Genomic DNA, 25,868 nt, shown 5'->3' with positions numbered 1-25,868 from the left:
AAAGATTGAATTATGTTACTATCTCCCCAGAATGGGCAGGTTTATACCAAATCTGTAATACTGTGCCCTCTGATCATCTTGGGCCACAGAACACTGTTCTGGAAGAAGACCTAAATCAGACATATGTGAGATATTTCATTTACCTCCCAAGAGGGAGACCCTTGCAGAGCAGCTCCCTTCATTTCTGATATAAAACAGGGCATCTGGAAGAGGCACATATTAAGTAAATGGAACAACATAAAATGGGTCACTATTTGAAAAGAGGGAAAGAAACACCAAAAGGAATCATTTTGATTTGACACAAACCCACTCCTTTGATAGGTCACATCAACTGAGCTAGAGGTAAGTGAAGCTTTCAATAGCAATGAGTATCTTCCCAAGATTTTCTTTTTTTTTTTTTTTAAATATATTTTATTGATTTTTTACAGAGAGGAAGGGAGAGGGATAGAGAGTTGGAAACATCGATGAGAGAGAAACATCGATCAGCTGCCTCCTGCACACCTCCCACTGGGGATGTGCCTGCAACCAAGGTACATGCCCTTAACCAGAATCGAACCCGGGACCCTTCAGTCCGCAGGCCGACGCTCCATCCACTGAGCCAAACAGGCCAGGGCATCTTCCCAAGATTTTCACCTAAGGGCTAGTGTTCACTTCTCTTGTTTGCTAAGTAATATTTTCTTTCTTCCCACCCCAACTTCTCTCCTTTAGTCAATACAAATGGAACTGTATGTGGTATGCATTATTGTATCAAACAGGAGCAGATTAAAATTAGAACTTTAGGCCCATTCCCTGCTCCCCTGGACACTTTTAGGTTGGTTTCGGCCCGTTTGGAAACCAGGAAGTTGATAAATCGGTGGGACTGTCGCCAGGGATGACGGAGCGTGAGGAGGAAGCGGGTGTCGGGGCTGCTCTCCTGGACGCTGAGCAGGGCCCTGTGGCTCTCGGGCCTCTTTGAGCGGGGAGCTGACCGGCACCCCGGATCATGGAAGAGAAAGCGCTAGAGGTTTATGATTTGATTAGAACTATCCGGGACCCAGAGAAGCTCAATACTTTGGAAGAACCGGAAGTGGTAACGGAAGTAGTATTGTGGGGAGGTTTAGGAAGTAAATGAAGAGGACTACTTGGTTATTATTAGGTTCACGCCAATAGTACCTCATTGCTCTTTGGCAGCTCCTACTGGGCCGTGCTAAGAGTCAAACTTCAGCGGTGTTTACCACTTAAACGTAAGGTCTCTTAAGGCAACGGCGCCTTCTCCGGGTCAGACTGCCGGCGGCGGCAACCACGGGAGCATGGCGCACACCGGGAGCATGGCGGACGCGGGCCTGTTTATGGAATGTGAGGAGGAGGAGCTGGAGCCATGGCAGAAAATCAGTGATGTCATTGAGGATTCTGAAGTTGAAGATGATAATTCAGTGGATAAAACGACTACAGTTTCTGTGAGCCAGGAGCCAGTCTCAGCTCCAGTGCCCATCGTTCTCTATGCTTCTGTTAAGCACAGTGGGGCACAGAACAAAGAGGGTACAAAGAGGACTCTTGTCAGACTAATTGCTGAGGACAATGCCGAAAGAAAGTGGTGCCGGCAGGAAATGCTGAAGAACAACGATTGGCACAACGTACCTCTGCAGCTGAAAGAAGCCAGCGTCGTCGACAGAAAATGTATAAAGAACAATCATCAAGTACTACCAGTACTGATAGGAACTGCCTTCATAGCGAAAATGAGGTAAATGAGGATGCAGTTAGCGAACACAGTTGTGGTGGAATGTAACACATGTGGTGTTACATGTCAATTTTGCCTATCCCTAAATTTCTCCGATGAAATGGAGTTATTTGTTGCTTTCTCTCGAGTTCGAAGAGCGTGTGACGTTAAAGTTGTAAATACTTCATCACAAGGGAAATTAGTCAAGCACTCTGAAAGTGTTTTTACTCTTAATGTAGTATACAGGGAGATATTAGAATAAGTTTAATCAATTTATCAGTCATTTTTTATCAGTTGTTTTTATATCATGTTTTTGTTGTTTTTACATCTTTTTGTTGTTTTCATATGTCTTTGTTGTTATATCATGTTGTTATTGTTTATTTGTTAATGAATTTATATATTATTTTCATGTACATTTTATTAATTTTCTTTCATCTCTGACACTTCTATTATAGAGAAAGGGTGAATAGCGATATTAAAATATTTCTTCTAATTTCCTTTCAATGTGCACGAATCCGTGCACCGGGCCACTAGTATTGAGATATTTAAAGGTGAAATGATATGATCTAGAACTTGTTTCAGAATAATATGGGTGCTAGTAAGTGGGTAGAAGGTATAGATGAAACATGATTGGCTAATTATTGAAACTCAGTGATGGTACATGGGGTTCATTATAGTGTTCTATTTTTATATATATTTTAACTTTCCCATAATCAAACATTTAAATTTAAAATAGTAAGTTGCCAGTATAATTATCATAGATAAAACTTGTTGGAATTTTTTATCTGTCAACCTCTGTAATCACTACTCTGCTGGCCTAGTAACTGTCAGGGTCTAGTCCACTACTGGGCTCTCAGTGTCTCAGAGACTGTGGGACAAACCACTGGTGGCCCATTAATAGCTGCCTGTATACCCAGTCTTCTGGTTTTGCTTTGTAGCTAACTGCAGTGACTCCATTTGCCAAATTGAACATACAGTTCAGAGGAGTCTGTCTTATTCAGTAATTTGAGGTCAAAAAGTTGAGGCAATATTTGCTTTTATCTTTGATTTAGGTATATTGGCTCCCCCAAATTTTCTGTCTGGTTTTAGAATATTTGTAAGTTAGAAAATATAGTATTGAGAATTTTTTTTAGCCAAATGTAGTATATGGAGGACTTAAAAACATTTATAAAATTGCTTTTCTTACAAATGAAAAAGAATGTAAAATATTTCAATAACAATTAGCCCAGTTTATTAGTATGTGTTTATTAATATTTATTCATGAATGAATCATTAGCTTATTAAGTCATCATTTTTACTTAATGCTGTTGACCAGGTCTTTTCTTTGTCAGTCTCGATGACATGAAGAGAAAGAAGGCCTATCAATCTCTGTGTTTCCATACCTAAGACCATGGTTGTTTAGAGAGTCCTTTGCATTTCTGAGATTTGATTCACTAGGAAGAGATGCCATTCTTTTTTAAAATATATTTTTATTGATTTCAGAGAGGAGGGGAGAGAAAGAGGCATTGATGATGGGAGAGAGTCATTCATTGTTTGGCTGCCTCCTGTATGCCCCACATTTGAGGATCGAGCCTGCAACCAGGCATGTGCCCTGATTGGGGAATTGAACCATGACCTCTTGGTTCATAGGTTGATGCTCAACCCCTGAGCCACGCTGGCCGGGTGAGATGCCATTCCTTAAAGTCTCCGTACTTGCTGAGTTAATGCTTATTGATGAATATTCCTCTTACAAAAAAATATTAGGTGGTGGGGGTGGGCTAGAAGGGATCAATGGGGGTAAAGGGGATATATGTAATACTTTCAACTATGAAGACTTTTTTAAGTAAGGTGGATTAGCAGCAAATTACATTCTGACAAAATAGGTGTTACCTAGTTAAAATATGATGTTCTTGTTTTTTGTTTTAAGAAAAACATGTTACTTTATTTGTAAGAAAAATAAACTTATATGTTACTTTGTTTTGCTGGGAAAAAAAAAAAAGAAACCTCTGAAGTTTAGAATCTTTTATTCTTGCCTCTATTTGGTTACCCTGAGGTATAGTTCGTATGAAAATAGCCAGTTGCACAGTGGATAGTGTTGGCCTGCAGACTGAAGGGTCCTGGGTTTGATTCTGGTTAGTGGCACATGCCCAGGTTGCTGGCTCCGTCCCCAGTAGGGGGCATGCAGTGGGGCGGCTGATGGGTGGTTCTCTCTCATCGATGTTTCTATCTCTCTCTCCCTCTCCTTTTCTCTCTGAAATTTTTTTTAAAAAAAGGGTAAATGCTGACTCTCCTTCTTTATTTACCATTTTTCAGAATAATGAATCATGCTTAATTTTAAGCCAAATTAATGAGTATGGAGTGGTTTTATATCTGTTACTTTGTGTCTAGAATAAGAGTTAGTATTATGCAAGCCAACCCAGGACCAGTGCTCAGGAGGCCAGGGCCAGCTGGAGGTGTGAGGGGCCCCTGGGGCTGCTGCCTTCCACCCCATGGGCTCTGCAGGCCCTGTAGTGCAGGACCGGTGGCCTGGCAAGTCACCAGGGAGCTGGATGTCCATGTCTGGCTTGTAGGTGGAACCCTTTGCGGGTTCCCCATTTGGCATAGCTACTCCACTTTGATCTGGCATGCCACCTTACCATGATGGACCCATTCCGAAAATGCCTGCTTGTGCCCCAGGCCCAGCCCCCAGAACCCATTGTTATCAACCATATCCTTAGGTTGGACCCTAACCAGAAGAAGACAGCTTGTTATGCCATTGGAGGTGGCCAACCCACTCAAGGCTCAGATGAGCAATTTTCTGGCCTCTACCACCAATCAGTAGGAGATTGCCTCCCTTGATATCAGAATCCATGAGACCATTGAGTCCATCAACCAGCTGAAGACCCAGAGGGATTTCATGCTCAGCTTTAGCACTGACCCCCACAGACTGCATCCAGGAATGGCTTCGTTCCCAGCAACGAGATTTCAAGATCATCCCTGATGTGATTGGGAATCCTGAGAGATGAGATGCTTTCTACCAACCAGCCCTGGGCCCAGGAAGCAGTAGGAAGGCATATCTGTCAAGATGCAGCAGCCAAAGCAGGAACTGGAAGGGACCGCGGTGCCAGAGAGCAACTTCCAGGAGGCCTGTAGCGCTGTCAGGATCATGCCAGCAGCACTGGTCCATCAGTGCCTGGCCCATTCTCCAGAGATCGGACCTGCAGGACTGCTGAGCTGCCGCTAGGCTGCTGGCCTGCTGGGACAGGTCAGTCAGCTGAGCAGCACTCGCACTGTGGGAGCACAGGCTGACAACTACTGAAGAAATTGAAGCAGTAATCAAAAATCTTCCAGCAAACAAAAGCCCTGGTTTGGATGGCTTTACAGGGTAGTTCTACCAAGCATTCAAAGAAGAACTATTACCTATCCTCCTCAGACTGTTCCAAAAAATTCAAGAGGAAGGCACACTTCTAAGCTCTTTCTGTGAAGCCAGCATTACCCTAATTCCAAAACCAGATAAAGACACCACAAAAAAAGAGAACTATAGGCCAATATTCTTGATAAACATAGATGCTAAAATCCTCAACAAAATTCTAACAAATCGAATCCAGCATTACATTAGAAAGATCATACACCATGACCAAGTGGGATATATTCTGGGGATGCAAGGATGGTACAATAACCACAAATCAATAAATGTGATACATTGCATAAATAAATTGAGAGACAAAAACCACATAATCATATCAATTGTTGCAGAAAAAGCATTTGACAAAATCCAACACCTTTTCTTTATAAAAACTCTCAGCAAAGTGGGACTAGAGGGACCATATCTCAACATCATAAAAGCCTTATATGACAAACCTACAGCCAACATCATACTCAGTGGGCAAAAACTAAATCCATTTCCCCTAAGAACAGAAACTTTCACCACTCCTGTTTGATAAAGTACCGGAAGTGCTAGCCATAGTGATCAGACAAGAAGAAGAAATAAAAGGCATCCAAATTGGAAAAGAAGTAAAACTGTCCTTATTCACAGATGACATGATACTGTACATAGAAAACCCCAAAGACTCCATCAAAAAACTACTAGATTTAATAAATGAATTTGGCAATGTAGCAGGATACAAAATTAACACCCAGAAATCTATGGCCTTTTTATACACCAATAATGAACTTACAGAAAGAAACCAAAAAAAAAAAAAAAAAATCCCATTTACCATTGCACCAAAAAAATGAAGATGCCTAGGAATAAATATAACTAAGGAGGTAAAAGACCTGTACTTGGAAAACTACAGTACATTGAAAAAAGAGATAGAGGAAGACATAAACAAATGGAATAACATACCATGTTCATGGATTGGTAGAATCAACATCATTAAAATGTCCATACTACCCAAAGCAATCTACAGATTCAATGCAATCACCATTAAAATACAAATGGCATATTTCAAAGACCTAAAAGAAACTTCAAAAATTCATCTAGAATAAAAGAAGACCCCAGGTAGCCACAGCAATCCTGAGAAAGAACAACAAAGTTGGAGAGATCACCATACCAGATATCCAGCTATAATACCAAGCCATGGTTCTCAAAACTGCCTGGTAGTGGCACAAGAACAGACATAGACCAATGGATCTGAACAGACAACCCAGAATATGACCCAAGCCATTATGCTCAATTAATATTTGACAAAGGAGGCAAGAGCATACAGTGGAGTCAAGACAGTCTCTTCAATAAATGGCGCTGGGAAATTTGGTCAGATACATGCAAAAAAAAAAAAAAAAAAAAAAAGATCACCAACTTATACCATACACAAAAACAAAATGGCTAAAGGACTTGAATGTAAGGTGGGAAACCATAAAAATCTTAGAAGACTCCATAGGCAGCAAAATATCAGACATATGTCGTAGCAGTATCTTTACTGATACAGCTCCTAGGGCAATGGAGACTAAGGAGAAAATAAACAAATGGGACTACATCAAAATAAAAAGCTTCTGCACAGCAAAAGAAACCATCAACAAAACAAGAAAGCTCACCGCATGAGAGAACATATTTCCATGCTATTTCAGATAAGGTCCTAATCTCCAAAATTTACAAAGAACTCATACAACTTAACAAAAGGAAGATAATCCAATCAAAAAATGGGCAAAGGACCTAAATAGATACTTTTCGAAAGAGGACATACAGAAGACTGAGAGACATAAAACATGCTCAAAGTCACTAATCTGAGAGATGCAAATCAGAACAACGAGATGCCATCTCACACCTGTCAGAATGGCTATCATCAACAAATAACAAATGCTGGCGAGGATGTGGGGAAAAAGGAACCCTCGGGCACTGCTAGTGGGAATGCAGACTGGTGCAGCCACTGTGAAAGACAGTATGGAGTTTCCTCTGAAGCTCCCATTTGACCCAGTAATCCCACTTCTAGGACTATTCCAAGAAACTAGAAATACCAATCAGAAAGGATATATGCACCCCTGTGTTCATAGCAGCACAGTTTACAATAGCTAAGATTTGGAAACAGCCTAAGTGCCCATCAGCAGATGAGTGGCTTAAAAAACTGGAACATCTACACAGTGGAATACTATGCCACTATAAAAAAGAAGGAACTTTAACATTTGCAACAGCATGGATGCAACTGGAGAGCATTATGCTAAGTGAAATAAGCCAGTCAGAGAAAGTAAATATCACATGATCTCACTCGGAGGTGGGATATAATGATCAACATAAACTGATGAACAAAAATAGATCCAGAGACAAATGGCGGCAGGGGGAAGGTTTAAGAGATCAACCAACTTACACTATATACAAAAACAAACTCAAAATGGCTAAAGGACTTAAATGTATGCTAATATGTATGCATGCATATTAGCATAAGCAATGGACACAGACACTGGGGTGGTAGGGTATTGCCCTCAGGGGTGGGAGTGGTGTGGGATCAATCAGGAAAAAGGAGACATGTAAAACTTTAAACAATAAAAAAAAATTAGTAACTTTAATTTGATATCTTATTAGAGTTAATTGATTTAAAATACTGAGCAAATAATTTTTGACATCTGATATAGTCTTGTCAAATTGATCCTTATCAACAATAGCTGAATTTCTAAGAATGCAAAAGTATAAAAGGAGTATTAAAACAAAATTTCTATAGATTTTTTTTTCTTCCTGGCAGGGTAATGTATTAAAGAGCTCCAAACAAAGAAATATTATGAAATGATATGAATCGATTCATTTGTCTAAAAAGAAAAACCCTTGTATTTCACATTTTAAACACCTGTAACATTAGCAATTATAATCAAAACTAATGAAAATAAAGCTCTTACCTAGTGTGCTTAAGTTAATACTAAATCATTTTCTAAGGCAATTGTGATTAAAAATAAAAAAGGAGAAAATTTTCTGTTGATTATCATTATAAACTCTTGGAAACAAGTCTCCAATGTGTACAGATTAGAGACCAGGAAGAGTTTTGTTTATTTAAAGACAGTATTTTGAAGTTTAAAAAGAAACCCTTTAACAGAAGTGGTCTAAAAGCATAAAAACTGGTATTTGTCTGCTTTTAACAAAGGATATGAGTATTTTCTGCAGGTATTCTCCTAATTTCCTAAAATTGGCTTATTTGATGGCAATACACCAGAATTTAATGAAGGAGAATTTTAAAATAAGCTTGCTTTTCTAAAATAGATTTTTGGATTTTAACTTTTCTTGGCTTGAAATAGATGAAGCTACTAGAATATCAACTTGGATGTTTTTCTGTATCTATGTTATCTATCTATCTATCTATCTATCTATCTATCTATCTATCTTTCTAAAGAGCCAGGGTCTGTAACGTCCAAAACAACCGAAGCCTCGACCAAACACTGGAAGTCAGTCCTGCAGTGACCCAGCACTGACTGTCAAGAGGGCTGTGGATCAGGCCTGGAGAGAAAAGCAGGGTCTGATTCACAGCCTCCGTGGCAGCTGTTGATCAGCCCTTGCCTCTCTTTCTCTCCAGGCCTCACTAGCAGCCGTGGGGGCTGCTTATCAGCCCCGCCTCTCTGATCAGGCTCAGAGATAGGCCCGGAGACGCTGACTGGCATAGAAACTGACCAATCAGAACCAAATCTGGGTGAACTGCGAGGAGCCAATGGCTGCCTAGGAGGCAGAGCTTTTGACGCTGACTGGCACAGAAACCGACCAATCAGAACCAAATCTGGGTGAACTGCGAGGAGACAATGGCTGCCTAGGAGGCGGAGCTTTTGACACTGACTGGCATAGAAATGGACCAATCAGAACCTAATCTGGGTGAACTGTGAAGGCAAAATCTAAGGGAGTTGAGGAGGGGTTTTAAGGGCAACAGCTATTTGGTATAAGGTGTAAGAAACGGTTCAATTTTTTAATGACCGGTTTGGCAGTATAGTGCATATGGCTGGCTATCAGTCCAGATAATAGGGATTATGTATTTTTGTCTGCCAAGAGCATCTCCTTCTGATGAAAAAGGCTCCTCCCCCCCCCCCCCCCCCCCATTTAAGCAATCCTCCTATCCTATATAATCTATCTATACTAATAAAAGGGTAATATGCTAATTAGACTGGGTTGACCAGCCATCTTCCGGACGTCTGACTTTCTTCTGGACAAAACCATGATGGTGGTGGCCAAGGCAGAGGCAGTTAGGGGCAATCAGGCTGGCAGGGGAGGGTAGTTGGGGTGAGATCAGGCCAGCAGGGGAGGGCAGTTGGGGGCAAGATCAGGCAGGCAGAGGCAGTTAGGGGCGATCAGGCCAGCAGGGGAGAGCAGTGAGGGGTGAGATCAGGCTGGCAGGGGAGGGCAGTTAGGGGTGATCAGGCAGGCAGGCAGGTAGGTGAGCAGTTAGGAGCCAGCAGTCCCAGATTGCGAGAGGGATGTCCGACTGCTGGGGATCATGCCTAAATCGGCAGTGGAACATCCCCCAAGGGGTCCCCGATTGGAGAGCGTGAGGCTGGGCTGAGGGACCCCCTGTCCGCCCCCGTGCATGCATTTCATGCCCCGGGCCACTAGTTTATAATAAAGCTAGAGGTCAAATCTGCCTCTAAGGTATAAAAATATTATGCTAAGGAATGAAAAGGAATTTTAAACTTAATGATAGATTTGCCATTGCCCCCTTCTTGAGGGTACTTTTTTCATAAAAGTTTTGTTTGGTTTTAGTATTATATATGACTTTATTGTATAAGGATAGCTTTGTAGCCAGTAGATTAAAGGAATTTTTCTTTCCTGTTGCATAGAAAATCAGGTTCATTTGTATGATGATTGCTACTTATTTGAGATGAGTGAAGAAAGGTTTGGTTTGAGAGTATTAGTTCTTCAACAGTATGATGTAGAACCTTATGACTTGTGTAGCTTCAATAACATTGGTAATAGGAATGGAAAAAAAACACCTTAGAATTTTAAAGCCAGATGTAACATCTGTGCAATACAATATGGTAGCAATTAAAAGTGGCTTGGGGTCTGAGGAATTGAATGTTTTATTTTGTTTTAATTAATATAAGTTAAATTGCCATATGTGGCTGGTAGTTATTATATTGCATAATACAATCTCAAACTATTAAAATTTAAATTGAGTATATTGTTATGAAACTGAAAACCTAAGTCAAAAATTTGATAGAAACTCCCAAAAGGAAACAAGTCAATTTCACTAATTAAAATAGTTACAAATAATTATAACTTTAAGAAAATCTAGCCCAGTAAGAAGTATCAAAAGAAAAATTATATAACTACTGAGTAAATTATACCTGCATTCTGCCAACATATTCATTATTAAAGAAACCTCAGATTATTGTTCCATTAGAAACAAAAATACATTGATAAAGAAACCAATTCTGATTTTATAAAACTAACATCAAAATAAAAGGAAACTATTAAAATATGACAGTTTCCCCCCAAAAAGAAAGCATATGTCCTATACTAATTGATGAAATACAAAAGCTATTTTTGTTCAAGTCAGAAACAAGACAAATACTTCCTATCATCAATTACATGATTGTCATTGCAATTAAACTTCATTTTGGCAATTCCAGCCATTGAAGTAAGTAATAAGTAAATGAAATAATTGCTATAAACGTGGAAAAGAAGAAAATAATTATTTCTGTTTTCAAATTATATAATAGGATGCTCAGAAAACTCGGGGTAGTAGGAAACAACTAGAATTAATAAATTTTGAAATGGTGACATATATATACACACACACACACATATATATGTGTATATATATGTATATATATGTGTGTGTATATATATATGTGTGTGTATATATATATATATATATATATATATATATATAGCTTTCTTTCATTAGCAGTCAAAAATGGAACTGACCAAACAAATAAATATTCAATATAATGAAAAAACCATAAGCTATATCTAGGAATAAATGTATTAAAGATACAAAGTAAAGATATAAATCCTTTATAAAGAAAACTTGGTATTATAAGTTGTCCCTTTCCCCCCAAAATTTTTACCTTCAAAACTTTTACTTGAGACCGAGTGTGATTTACATGATGGTCCTCAAACATAGTGTGAACAACCCCCCCAAAAAATCAGAATAGCAGGTGTGTTTTATTCAGTAAACAAATATTCATTGAAAACCTGCTGTGTGCTAGGGGATCTATTTTCAGTGCAGCTGTCTCTAAAATAATATACTTGAAAGTATGGGGAGAAAATATCAGAACTTATTAAAGCTTATGTTTTAAGAAAAAGTTTTTGTATACTTATCCCAATGGCCTGTAAGGTAGATGGTTGTGTGTCATGAACCACACAGAGTGGCCTGAATCAGTTTCACGTGTGGTGTCCTCATCCTTAGTCGATTCTAGCATTTTGCAGTATATTGCAGCTTTTGTCTGCCTAGTTAAGAATTTACTTAATTATACCAAATCAACACTCCTCAAATGGGTACACATTAAAAAAGTATTTTAATCATGTAAGATGATAATAATAACAATAATGCAAATACTGGTAAAGAAGAATAAAGGTGAGCTGACAGATTTTCCTATTCTGATCCCCAAACACATTATAAAGTAAAAATATTGGTTATCTAATAAAAGCACAGACTAATCAGATCTGATAAATTGGACAAAAAGTTCAAAGGACTATACAAGCATGAATTATATTCATTATCATTAATGCCAAACCACACCCTATGTGTATATTGTACTTTGAGACATTAATTTAGTATGATAGTATGAAGATATCATAATAGCAAGACATTTTAAAATAGTTTGCTTCAACTCTTTCTCAACTAATATTTTTATTTTTTATACTACACACATTAATTTAGATTTATTTGCATATGTAATTTATTAATATAAACATTTATAAATATATTGGGGGTGGTAGGTGCTCAGTTTTGTAGTTTATTTTTTAACTTGATTAGGAACCCAATGAAAATAATTAGACTAGTGTTTTGCCTTTTAAAATAAGAGGGGATTTAAAAATAATAGGGCAAAAATAGGGAGGAAGCAAGTGTTTCTAAAATTAGGATTTTTAAAAGAAGTAATCCCACATTAAATTTTAGGACAAAATAATACAGCCATGCTGTATGTTTTCATCTGGAGAATGAGGGAAGAAGATACAGATGAGTATGACCAAGTGAAGAATGTTTTTTGCCATTAAACAAGTGAATGGTGCTATATGAAAAATATTCAGGAAGGGTAAGGAGGTCAATGGTATATGGGATGAAAGCTTACATCTAAATGTAAAGCAGGAAACACTGAAGTGAAAAAAAATTGGGAGGGAAAAGCGAGAAGAAAATATAGGTAAGGCTGTCATTGTGGGACCATCAAATACTGTCTTAACTCAGCTACGGATATCTATGGATTTGAAAGTCAGTATAAAGAAGTGGGGGAAGAAGATATCGCACCAAAGGAAATATTCTATTTCAACTGGAATAGAATGCTAGTTGAAATGGGGAAGAAAAAAAGATGGGTTTGGGTGAGATTATGGGAAGAAAAGTAGAAAGGATTAGGCATGATTAGATGCTAGAATTAGAAAATCTAAAAATGTACTGATAAGGAATCAATGTGATAAAAAGTTGGATAATTTCATTCTGGTGTTTATTAGAGTAAGCAGAATTTAAAATAACTTACCTTGTGATTTTATCTTTTTTTTTTTACCTCCCTAATTACATAACACTATAGAGAACTTCTGTTTCTTATGAAAATTTGATTTATATTCAAATGCTACTTGATGTATATTCTTTCAGTGCCAGGTAGTAGAATTAACTGTTTATCTTTTTCTCTTAACCACAGTATGCATATAATACCATATTTTACATGTAGTAGTTTCTTAACTATTGGCTTAAGGTAATTTAAAAGTACTTTAAGATCATATTTGGCTCATGGCTGAGATGATAGTGTAGAGATGAAGATATTAGAAGTAAAGAAAGATAACGCAATGCCTCTCCTACCTTGCCTTTTTACATCCTGTTTCCTTGTCTGATAATCTCTAATATTTTGCCCAATATGATTCCTAAGTATAATTTTATCTTTAATGTTCAGTTGACTTACATTTTCTTAAACAGTTCTTTTATAAATACAAAAGTGAACCTTTTTCTTATCTGACAACTAGTCTACTAGAAGTAAAGTTCATCTTTACTTGAAGAATCACCTAAAATCACTAAATAAAAACTTGAATAAGTATAAATTTAATAGGCTAAAAGTTGGTTGTATAATATAGGTAGTTCTTGACTTTTGTTAGATACTTGAAGTCCTATGTACATGAAGAAATACTGAACCCTGAACTTCTCTCCTAGGGAAGTACTAATCAGGTTATCTGAACCCTGCCCAGCTTTCTCCTCACACAACTTCTCAGTGCCAATGGTACAGAAAAAAAGAAGAGGTATAGAATTTTTGATAATATTATTTCAACTACATTTTGAGAACCAGGTGTATTTTCTTCTTACGACATTTAACCATAGTTTATTTTTATTTAGTTGTTTGTCTGTTAATCCTCACCTAAGGATTTTTTAAAAATTTTTTTAGAGAGAGAGGGGGATGGGGGAAAGAGGGAAGTGGGAGGGAGGTTGGAGAGAGAGAGAGAGAGAGAGATCAATTGGTTGCCTCCTGCATGCATCCCAACTGGGGTTGAAATTGAACCTGCAACCCAGTTATATGCCTCTGACCTGGAATCAAACCCACTACCCTTTGGTGCTTGGGCTGCCGTAGACCAATTCCAGCATGTCATCATTTCAAGAGTTTCATCAAAAGGTTGATGAGACTTGGGGACTCAACAGGGTTGAGTCACACATGTAGTCACCTGTTGGGAATGGCTAAAGGCATTTCCCCAAACCTGAATAGGAAACTGATTTTGACTGCCAGACAATTAAAGGGCATCTTAATCTACATGTTATTGCCTCCTACTGGCCAAACACCTGAACAGCCGTAGGCTATTCCCCAAACTGACAATGCTCTGTACCCTTTGAAACCTTACCCTTTGAGGTGTATTATCTCCACCTTGCCTTAGGACAAATTGTGTTAATAAAAGCAAGGGTCCTAGGCAAGGAGTTACTCTTCAGTTCCTTTAGCTGAAGGTCCTCTGACCCCCAATGCCTTTCAAAATTATATCTCGTCTCCGGACTCTATTAGTCTCTGGATTCCTATGTCATCTACGCGCAGCCTTTTCCAGATTCCTGAACCCTTCTTGATGCTGGGACATGAACCCCGGCATTGGGCTGACACTCTAACCACTGAGAAACACTGGTCAGGGCTAACCATAGTTTATAACCAGATTTATTTCAAAATAGGAAATGTATTCCAGTTTTAGAGGCCAAACTTTTAAAAGGGAATCTACAAGTTACATAATTTTTTGTACTTTTCATTCTGACATAATCTTCTTGAAGGGAATATTAAGAATAGTGATTTAATTTTTTTCAGGTGTTATAGGTAGGCATAGTTCTGACCAATAGTTTCAACACAATTGTAAACCAGGAAGATATTTTTAGAACTTGTTTTTCTTTAAGTCCTTTTGTTTGTCTTGGGACTTTTTAATACCAGTATTATTAATATTACTGGTGCATGAAAATTCATGCACTGGAGGGGGGGGTCCCTCAGCCCAGCCTGCCTCCTCTCACAGTCCAGGAGCCCTCAGGAGCAGGAGGCGACCCGGTGAGCAGGGGACACCCCATCACACCTCTGCTGCTGCCACTGCTGGCAGCGCAAGCCTCGCTGGCCCTGGTTACCTGCGCCTCGGGCTGGCTGGGCAGCTGCATCCGAGGCTTGCCTGCGCCTCGGACTGGTCCTGGGCAGCTGGGGGGCTGAGAGGACTGGGGGACTCTGGAGGCAGGTGCCTAGGCGGGGCTAAGGGGACTGGGCACCACCATCTTGTGGCTGTGGGCGCCGCCATCTTTGAAGGCGGGGCAGTCAATTAGCATATTCCCTCCTTATTGGCTGTGGGCGCTGCCATCTTTGTGATGGCGTGAGGGTCAATTAGCATATTCCCTCTTTATTAGATAGGATTTTTTAAAAATCTGTATTGTTGAAAGTATTGCATATGTCCCCCTTTTCCCCCCTATAGACCCCCCTCCCCACCCAGCCTGCCCCTGCCCCAGGCCCTCACTGCCCCATTGTCTGTGTCCATGGGCCATGCATATATGCATACAGGGTCCTTGGTTGATTGCCTCCCACCCATCCACCCTCCACTGCTTTCCCTCTGAGATTCTGAACTCTGTTCCATGCTTCCATATCTCTGGATCCATTCCTTCATCAGTTTATTTTGTTACTTAGATTCCACATTTGAGTAAGATCATATAATATTTGTCTTTCTTTGACTTACTTCACTTAGCATGATACTCTCCAGGTCCCTCCATGCTGTCTCAAAGGGTAAGAGATTCTTCTTTTTTACTGCTGCATAGTATTCCACGGTATAAATGTACTACAGTTTTTTTACCCACTCATCTACTGATGGGCACTTGGGCAGTTTCCAGATCTTAGCTATTGTAAATTGTGCTGCTATGAACATAGGAGTGCATACATTCTTTTTTTATTGGTATTTGGGTTTCTTAGGATAAATTCCTAGAAGTGAGATCACTGGGTCAAATGGCAGTACCACATTTAATTTTTTGAGGAGACTCCATACTGTTTTCCATAATGGTTGCACCAGTCTGCATTCTCACCAGCAGTGTACTAGGCTTCCCTTTTCTCCACATTCTCACCAGCACTTGTCATTTATTGATTTGTTGATAGTAGCCATTTTGACAGGTGTGAAGTGATACCTCATTGTTGTTTTAATTTGCATCTCTCTGATGATCAGTGACTTTGAGCATTTTTTCATATGTCTCTTGGCCATCTGTAATACCAGTATTATTAGTTGGATAGCTTCCAGTTTGAAAGCAATGGCATAGCTAAAGACTAAGGCAATCAGACAACATTTAAATTGTTACGTATTTCCTACTTTTGCCACTTACTTTCTATTAACCTCTGGGCCAGTGAGGAAGAAGAGATCAAAGCAGGGAAATAGGAGCAGCTAGAGAAACTTGTGCTGGGAGACAGCTCTTGGTTACACAAGGGAAGGAAACTCAAATTGTCAATTGTTTACCACATGCCAAACACTAAGAAGTTTTGACCTGTAGAAGGTGCTTTCCTTCCAACATCATCATCATCAGCCTCAAATAACACTAGTATAATCTAGTAAAATTAGAAAGTACAAAACTTATAATCTTAGGAGTAGTGTCCTTCTTAGTGATGTAAGAAAACCTGAAATTGGCTCTTGAGAAATAGGGACAATTGTAGAAATATTTAAAAAAATTATTTTAGCCAATGAAAACAAATCCAGTCAAAATAAAATTGATTTGTTATAGTTAAATAAAGTTACATTTGTTACCTCTTTATGATAGTGAGTAGTAGTATAGAATATTAGAGCAAACAGTGTCTAAGATACACTTTAGACTAGCAGTGCAGTCCAAAATTTAATATAAGTCATATATGCAATTTTAAATTTTCTAGTAGTCATATTGAAAAAGAAAGTAGAATCAGGGGAATTAATTTTAATTGTATATTTTATTTAACCCAGTTTTATGTCAACCTATAATCAATATGAAATTATTGGAGATTGTTTTTTTCATATGAAATCTTCAAAAATCTAGAGTATATTTTGCACTTTACAGCACATCTTCATTTAGATGCTAAATTTTCGTTGGAAATGCATGATCTATATTTAGTCATAAAATTGGAGTTAAAAATGTAGATTTCAAAAACTATTATTAAAATGTTTCCAATAAATCAAAAAACATTTTAATATTTGCATCTGTATTGACAATACTGATTCATCTTTTTGTAACAATTGATTTGACTGAAGCAAAAACAGATCAATTTCAAAACTGCATACTAAGTTAAGTAAACCCATTAATTCTTGTAATAGCTTAGTGTTATCAACTTCAAATTTAAAGGGATATTATATAAACTGAAAATCAACTTTAAATGTATTAATATCAGCAGTGTTTTTCAGTTTTTCTCATAGATTTACAGCCAATTTATTTAATGCTATTACAATGAAAATCTGCATATTCATGTTACAAAATGTGTAGTAACATCATTATTGATTTATGTTATGAGTAGTTTAAATTTTAACATAAATTCTTGTACCTGTCTAGCTAGGTCACAAATAAGCTTGTTCTCTCCTTGGGTCTTTAAATTTAGCTCATTCATGTACACTGTGATGTAGGTGAAAAAATGTAGATTACACTGATGTTTTTCTTTGAATATTGGCAAGTATTTCTTCTGTTTCAAGAAAATCTTGAATTAGATAAGAGTTAGCAGTACAGTAAATCTTTGTAAAATTCTTCCATGACTCTGGCAAAGAACATGTGGTCATTAAATTCATTATCTTCTATTTCTTTGAGCATTTTCATAAACTGGTGTTGATTCATAGCATTTGCACATAATACTGAGTAATTTTTTAAAAATAAGGAGTATTTTCCAATACAATGGAAGTACTACTTATATTTTATTTTATTTTTGTTGATCCTCATCCAAGGATATTTTTCCATTGATTCTTAGAATGTGAAGGGATGGAGAAAGTCAAAGAGAGAGAAACATCAGTGTGAGAGAGACATATTGATTGGTTGCCTCCTGCGTGCAGGGGACTGAGCCCACAACCAAGATATGTGCCCTTGACTGAAATTGAACCCAGGACCCTTCAGTCCACAGACCAACGCTCTATCCACTAGCCAAACCGATTAGGGCAATTCTGAGCAATTTTAATAACTGTATCAATGATAGTCTATTTCAGAGCACTAATATTTTCATTATGTTGCACAGTAGAACAAATAAGGGAAATTATTCTAGCAAATCCAGATTTTGATCTCACATATCTGGCCCATTTTCTGTCTTGATAGGAAACTTTTTCCTCTCTAGCCCAAAGTAACAGATATAAGACATTCAAATATGTCTACAGCATGAGATCAATTATTTATAAGGTTGCAAATGGATGAAGACAATTCGTCATAGATTTGGAAGTCATTTGAGTCAAAACAAACCCAAAGTAATAATTGGCCAGTATCTCTTGTCTTGTAAAACTCATCTAAAGCTAAAAATAAAGGTGCTTACAATTTTTCAGATGTTGAAATGATCGATCTTTAGATTGTTAGAAAGGTCTTTTATTCACTGACAATTTCTTGGTGGGTCAATTGATCTTTCACTTTTTATTTTTTTCCTCATTTTTAAACATAATTCCCTTACCTGAAACGATAATTTAATGTTTTCCTTTCTTCTGTCACAGAAGAATTCAAGCCATTTTATAGCTGGCCAAAATTACAAACTCAAATCCTTTAATAAGCATTTAAAAATGTTGTGTATTTCATTCGATTTCATTGATTGTGACTGGTTTCATTGATATTTTTTTTGTCTGTTGAGAGGCAGCTTCTTATTAAATTAGTATGCACTTGCTGAAAATGACTCTTACTATTGTTTGATCTTAAAACTAGGGGCCCAGTGCACGAATTCATGTACCTTGAAAAGAACTGTGGGCCGCGAGGCTGGGGTGGGCACAGGGGCAGGTCTCGGCCCATCCTCCGTGCCCCCATCCAGCCCCTCCTGCCATGGCCCCTGGTCCCCTCTGCCAGCAGCCCCGCTCCCGCCTCCGCCGCTCGCACCTGCTGACAGCACGGAGCGATTAGGGCTGGCACCAGCAGCGGTATGAGCGGGGCCAGCACCGGGGCCAGTGCTGGCAGCAAGTGTGAGCAGCGGCTGCCAGTCCCTATCTCCCTCAGGAGCAGGGGGAGGTGAAGAAGCCCTGAGGGGTGATCGGGGCCGGCATCCACCACTTGCACCTGCTGATAGCACTAAGCGATCGGGGCCGGTGCCAGGCGCAGGCAGTGGGTGTGAGCGGCAGTGGGTGCAAGTGGGGCTGGTGCCAGGAGCAGGTGCGAGCGCCCGGCAGGACCACAGTGCGCAGGAGCAAAGAATTTTCAGTAACCACCAGAGGCTCGCCCCGATGATAGCAACCAGCGCCTTGCCTTGGTCTGGTGCCCCCGCTCACCTGCTCCACCATCCTGCCGCAGCCAACACCTGCCATGTTTCGTGCTCTGCCGCCTGCTGCCGACACCCACCATGTTCTGTGTGCTCCCCCTGGTGGTCAGCGCACGTCATAGCGACTGGTTTGGTTGTTCCGCTGCTTGGCCTATTTGCATATTAGGGTTTTATATATATACTAGAGGCCCAGTGCACAAAAATTTGTGCACTTGGGGGGGAGGTCCCTCAGCACGGCCTGTGCCCTCTCGCAGTCTGGGACCCCTCGGGGGATGGCCACCTGCTGGCTTAGGCCTGCTCCCTTGGGGATTGGGCCTAAGATGGCAATCAGACATCCCTCTGGCAGCCCAGCAGCCCTCAGGGGATGTCCACTTGCCAGCGGGGAGCAGACCTAAGCTGCAGTCGGACATCCTTAGCGCTGCTGAGGAGGCAGGAGAGGCTCCCACCACCGCCGTACTGGCAGCCGTCAGCCTGGCTTGTGGCTGAGCAGAGCTCCCCCATGTGGGAGTGCACTGACCACCAGAGGGCAGCTCCTGCATTGAGCATCTGCCCCCTGGTGGTCAGTGTGTGTCATAGTGACCAGTCATTCCCAGTCTTTCTGCTGTTAGGGTCAGTTTTCATATTACCCTTTTACTGTATAGGATAGAGGCCTGGTGCACGGGTGGGGGCTGGCTGGTTTGCCCTGAGGGGTGTCCCGGATCAGGGTGGGGGTCCCGGTTGGGTGCCTGGCCAGCCTGGGTGAGGGACTGATGGCTATTTGCAGCTGGTCACACCCCCTTCAGGGTGGGGGTCCCCACTGGGGTGCCTGGCCAGCCTGGATGAGGGGCTGATGGCTGTTTTCAGGCTGGCCACACCCCCTTTAGGGTGGGGGTCCCCACTGGGGTACCTGGCCAGTCTGGGTGAGGGGCTGAGGGCCGTTTTCAGGCTGGCCAGCGACTGAAGCTCCCAGCCTCTCCTTTTTTTTTTTTTTTTTTTATTCTGGGATTTATTTAGCTTCTATAATTGAAACTTTGTTGCCTTTAGCAAAGGCCTGCGGAAAGCTGAGAGCTGGCCTGCTGAAAGCAGGTATCTGGGGTTTGTTTAGCTTCTATAATTGAAACTTTGTTGCTTTTGGAGCTCAGAGCCGGGCCGCGGCAGGCGAAGAACCTTGGCTTCCTCCATCACTGGAGCAAGCAAGCCTCCTGCTCGCTTCAGCTGCATGGCTGCTGGCCGCCATCTTAGTTGGCAGTTAATTTGCATATCGCCCTGATTAGCCAATGGGAAGTGTAGCAAAGGTATGGTCAATTACCCTTTTTGTCTTTTATTAGATAGGATAGATTAGTTTTACACAACTAATTTATTTTACTCTGCTGTAGCAAATCATAATTGCCATTCTTTGTAAAATTTGTGACATACCTTCTCCTTTTAATTCTGCTTCATTAGTGTGCTTTCATTTGAAAGTTAAAATTTTTTCATTCTTACTAGTAAGCTAGAAAAATAATGTTATAGTTAAAAATATATTTCAATTTTACTACCAATTGTGATTTACATAAATAACACTGCAACTCATGCTGTCTTCACAAAATATTCAAATAAAGACATTATAGTGCTGCATTTTTGCAAGGAAAAATAACTTCAACTGAATCAAACTGTTGACAGAAACTACATTGGTGCTCTGCTTATGTATAAAATACTAGAAATGACATGCCCCCATCATGGATGCTGCAATACATCTATGTGATATAATAAAAGTGAAATATAGTTTTACCAAGACCATAAAATTGTCATTAATTAAAAAATATTTTGTACTGCTTCAGCTGTAAAGTAAAATTTTATATTAATTACAACTTTGAAAAATTAAAAGTCAGCCCTGGCCAATTTGGCTCACTTGGTTGGGCATAGTCCTGTGCACCAAAAGGTTGATGGTTCCATCCCCAGTAGGGGGCGTATAGGAGGCAGCCATTTGATGTTTCACTATCACATCAGTGTTTCTCTCCCTCTCCCTTCCTCTCTCTCTAAAAATCAACTTAAAAATCCTTTAAAAAATAAAATTCAGTTCCTCAGTTGCGTGAGACATATTAGCACAGCTCTAGAATTTATAGCAACGGATTCACTTTAATGATAAAAGTTCAGAGAGACGAAACAACTAGACCCAATTAAACAAGATTAGTTGTAAGAGACAAGGCCCAAAATAAGTATATTTTAATATATTAAAATGTTACTTTAACAAATGTTAAGTAATTTTATATCCTGGCTGAATGCATGAATTAAATAATTACTTTAATAAGAAAAAAATCTGTTATTTGAAACAGTTTGTTTCTTTACACAAAGCAACCACTATTGCTTTGTGTAAATAAAGCAATAGGTTACACTATTTATGGAGGTTAAGGGGTTTACTTTTCAATTAAATAGTAGAATATCCTGTCAATACATGAAAGGTGATGTAAATTTCCTTTTAGACTTCATTTCCCAGATGAACACTAGCATTTGGAGTATTTTTGTTTTGAATAGAGTACTGTTTTATCTGAAATACATGCATAAATATATGCAAACATAAAATGAAAATATAAGGAGGAATTAGAGTAACAGTGCAATTTCCTTCTTCAGTGAATGCTGACTGTTCATGAAAGAACCAAGTGCCTTAAGCCCAGATTTAGACAGTAGACTTGACCCTCTTAACATCTTTGCTGAGAGGAGCAAAGAATTAAAACTTTTCTCTTACTTAAATTTTTTTACATATTTATCATAAAACTGATCATTACTCTCCTGCCATTACTGGTATTTGACCAAAGAGAAACAGTCTAGGATTTAAAGGGTGGCTTTTGTTGTTTATGGAAATGTTAGGGTTTGACTCTAGGAACTTGGACAGTAGATTAGAGATACTTGATTGACAGCATAGGTAATGTTAATGGGAGGAGCCGAAACCGGTTTGGCTCAGTGGATAGAGCATCGGCCTGCGGACTGAAGGGTCCCAGGTTCGATTCCGGCCAAGGGCATGTACCTGGGTTGTGGGCACGTCCCCAGTAGGGGATGTGCAGGAGGCAGCTGATCGATGTTTCTCTCTCATCGATGTTTCTAACTCTCTATCTCTCTCCCTTCCTCTCTGTAAAAAATCAATAAAATATATTTAAAAAAAAAAAGACATAAATGTTAATGGGAGGAGGGGGGTGTAAATTATTACATATATAATATTTTAAAGTTTTCAAAAGCATTCATTTAAAATTTTATTCATGAGAATAAAAGACACAAACCATGCTTTTGTATAAAGTTTTATTTTTAGTTACTTTGCCCCATTCTCCATTCTTTAAAATAGATTTGCTGTTTCAGATATGTAAGAAATGGTTTTTGGATTCTGCTAGAAATGACCTAATTTTTGCTAATTCCTATGCATTCAAAGTTTTGTTTGCTCAGAATGGCAGTGTTATTGTCATTATTCCTCAGTAGTTAGGATAAGTGCTTTTATACAAAGCTGATATTCAAAAGAATATGTTGGTACTAACTCATACATTGTTTTTGTTAAAATTGGTCTTATCTCAGGGAAAAAAATTGAGTGCTAATGTACAAGTTAAAGTTTATTTATGTGTGATTCCTTATGTTATTTGGTTATTGACATTCTGAAGCATGTGAACACACACACACACACACACACACACACACACACACACAGAATCATTTTTAAAGAAAACTTTAAATATCTTTCTTCAAAGCAGTTATCAGTTTTCCAAAAGAGGTAGCCACTGTTTTATACGTTCGTTTTCTAGCACCTCAGAATGAAAAGATTCATTCTTCTCAACCATCTGAATACAATTTATTTTAATTAAATTATGTTTAATCGCTTCTCGGCCTTTTGGCTAAGATCAAGTGTAGTAAATTATGTTTAAAACATATAGCTTTTTTTAGTGTTTTTATTCAACTATCCCTACAGGTTAGTTACCTTTTCCCTACTTTTCACTTAAATCTCCCCCTGCCCCCAATTTCTCCACTAATTTGAGTTGGGAAGTATCACTTTAAAGCTTTATAGGTAGAATTGGTTGCTTTTTATTTCATTTTTCACATATTATGCACCCTAAAAAAAATATAATACAAGTAGCAGTTTATTTCATTTTTGAAGAGGGAATCGAGCTTTTGAATAAAAATGTGAAAGAAACTAGTGTTCATTGCCTACGTGGCTTTTTAAAAAGGCTCATAAAAAACATTCCACTGTGGATTCCAAGTCCTCTTTAAACTTGCCACCAACAGAACTGCCTGCAGAGCCATGTGATCATCTTGGCAGCAGCCAGACCTTTTAGTGATTTCATTACTGTGGTTTCCTCAAGCTCTTTACACACATTGATGAATATTTTTCTTGCAGTTATCGCTGTGATGATTTTGTGGTTAATGACACCAAGCTGGGACTGGTACAGAAAGTCAGAGAACACTTGCAGAACTTGGAAAAGTAAGTAAATAAGCAGTGGGGGGAAAAAGGATTGATTGGGGTCGAGAGGTCTTTCCGAATTTTTGAGTGGGGTTTTTGTTTATGAGTTCCATAACTTCATCATGCTTTTAGTGTAATTGAAATGTTAATAAAATAAGCTTTGGGTTTGCCTATCTTAAACTGTCCATAGTTAATGGTCATATCTCAGCATTTATTTCATTTAATATTTGTCATAGATATATCCAAGGGTCCCAGGGCCTGTTTTTCAGTTATAACCCACTGACTTGTAGGCTACACGGTTTATTTGCAAGGGGAATTTTGGGGGTGCAAGGAAGGGTCAGAAGACAATATGAAATCTTTATACAGTTACCTTTGATATTAGAAAATCCTTATCAAATGTATTATGAGGTCTTCTTAGAAGCACTAAAGTTTATCTGTTCTTTTTAAGGGAAATTAGGTTTAATTATATTGTCTACTTTGAATCTTTGTGAAAGCACAAGATCCTAGTTTCTTTTTTTCCTTTTTGTTTTTCCTTTTTGTTTCCACTGGAAAGTACAAGAAGCTGTAAAATGTTTTGTTATGTCACCATAAAAAAATTAAAGTACTTATATGAATAGAATATTCTTGCTGTAGCAAAATAGGCCATTCAGATAAAACTCACTGGGCCCAAAATTCAAGCAGTTAAATAAAAATCCAAATAGCAGTGCCTTTGAAGTTGCAATGGATAGACGCATAGTCCTGGAATGACTGCTGACTCAACTGTAATCTGTGTAAATCATCCTGGGTCATTAGGTGTCATCAAATTTATTGTCACAGTTGATATATAAAAGGTATGAGAATAGTAGAGGCCTGGCGCACAAAATTCGTGTACTGGGGGGGGGAAGGGAGGTGTCCCTCAGCCCTGCCTGCACCATCTCGCAGTCCAGGTGCCCTCAGGGAATGACTGACTGCCAGCTTAGGCCCGCTCTCTGCAGCAGTTGGACATCCTTAGCACTGCTGCAGAGGTGGGAGAGACTCCCATCACTGCTGCTGCACTTGCCAGCCATGAGCCCGGCTTGTGGCTGAGCAGAGCTCCCCCTGTGGGAGCGCACTGACCACCAGGGGGCAGCTCCTGTGTTGGGCGTCTGCCCCCTGGTGGTCAGTGTGCATCATAGCGACTGGTCGTTCCACCGCCAGGCCGAAACCAGCTCTCTGACATTCCTCGAGGTGTCCAAGATTGCAAGAGGGTGCAGGCCAGGCTGAGGGACCCCACTGTGGATGATTGGGTTCCGGGAGGAACGCAGGAGGTTGGCCAGCTGGGGGAGGGACCATGGGAGGGCTCCAGGGCGTGTCTGGCCCATCTCACTCAGTCCCGATCAGCTGCACCCCAGCAGCAAGCTAACCTCCTGGTTGGAGCGTCTGCCCCCTGGTGGTCAGTGCATGTCATAGCGAGAGGTTGAGCAGCCTTAGCATATCATTAGGATATTACGCTTTGATTAGTTGAACGGCCGACCAGACACTTAGCATATTAGGTTTTTATTATATAGGATGCCAAAAGCAAACTTAAATGTAAAGCTAATAGAGTATTATAAAATTGTATACTGAGAGGAAAAACTAAGTTCTTCAAATGAAACACTTATATATCTTTGGTTAACCAAAGTCTGTATGCATCTCTTTGACTAAATAGATTATAAAGCTGATAAGGGAAGAATTTATTTCTTTAAAATCTAAACTAAAGCACTTTGGGTTTAAGTACTTTTTGGCTTGTCATCTTTTTTTGGCTTTTTTCTTTTTCAGAGCACTTCTTCCCTTAATGGGAACAAAGCAGTCAGAGCCCTATCTAGGATTAGACAAACAGATCCAAAATATTTAATTTTTTCTGAAATAGTCACAATTAACTGTGAAGTAGGAGATTCCTGTGGTATTGAAGCAATATCACTCTTTGGTGTGGTGAAGTCATTGTAAAGATCTTACTACATTGGTGCTTTGTTATAGAATTGGGTAGCTAGCAGAATATTTTTTCTCTAAGACTACCATCTAATCCCTAATAAATTAATGAGAACTAAGTCAAAGGGAAAAGAGGAGACCATTCAGGAACCTGCATGTATTTATGCAGTTACCAGTCTTTTATTTCCATTGACCTTTTCATCATGTAAAAGATGTTACAGACCACCTTGTCTACACTTCTACTTGGCCCACTGAAACATCTACCTTGTAATCAATGCTTTTCCTGTGTTGAAAAACATTACCTACGTTCATTTTTATGTTTTCAAACATAGGCTTTAGTTTATAATGGAAGCTACAATTTAAAAACTATGATTACATTTATGTTTTACTTAACTTGAGACTTTTCTGCATATTCTCTAGAGCAGC

At 39.2% G+C, this 25,868-nt stretch overlaps 1 protein-coding gene and 1 pseudogene across 3 annotated transcripts in view; both read left to right on the top strand.

Annotated features, from left to right (window-relative positions):
* Positions 1-25,868, top strand: part of USP3 (ubiquitin specific peptidase 3) — a 101,776-nt gene that overhangs the window by 39,592 nt on the left and 36,316 nt on the right. For all 3 annotated transcript variants that reach the window (XM_070421348.1, XM_070421357.1, XM_070421367.1), the window contains one exon: positions 23,454-23,537. In XM_070421348.1, the coding sequence (XP_070277449.1) occupies positions 23,454-23,537 (84 nt within the window). The remainder of the gene's footprint in view (positions 1-23,453; positions 23,538-25,868) is intronic.
* On the top strand, positions 22,934-23,041 carry LOC138999525 (U2 spliceosomal RNA; annotated as a pseudogene).

The sequence above is a fragment of the Myotis yumanensis genome, unplaced genomic scaffold (genome assembly GCF_028538775.1).
Source record: "Myotis yumanensis isolate MYYU_CA2020_CCGP unplaced genomic scaffold, mMyoYum1.0.hap1 SCAF_1, whole genome shotgun sequence".
NCBI classification, from domain to species: Eukaryota; Metazoa; Chordata; class Mammalia; order Chiroptera; family Vespertilionidae; genus Myotis; species Myotis yumanensis.
This window is presented reverse-complemented; position numbering and strand designations above follow the sequence as displayed.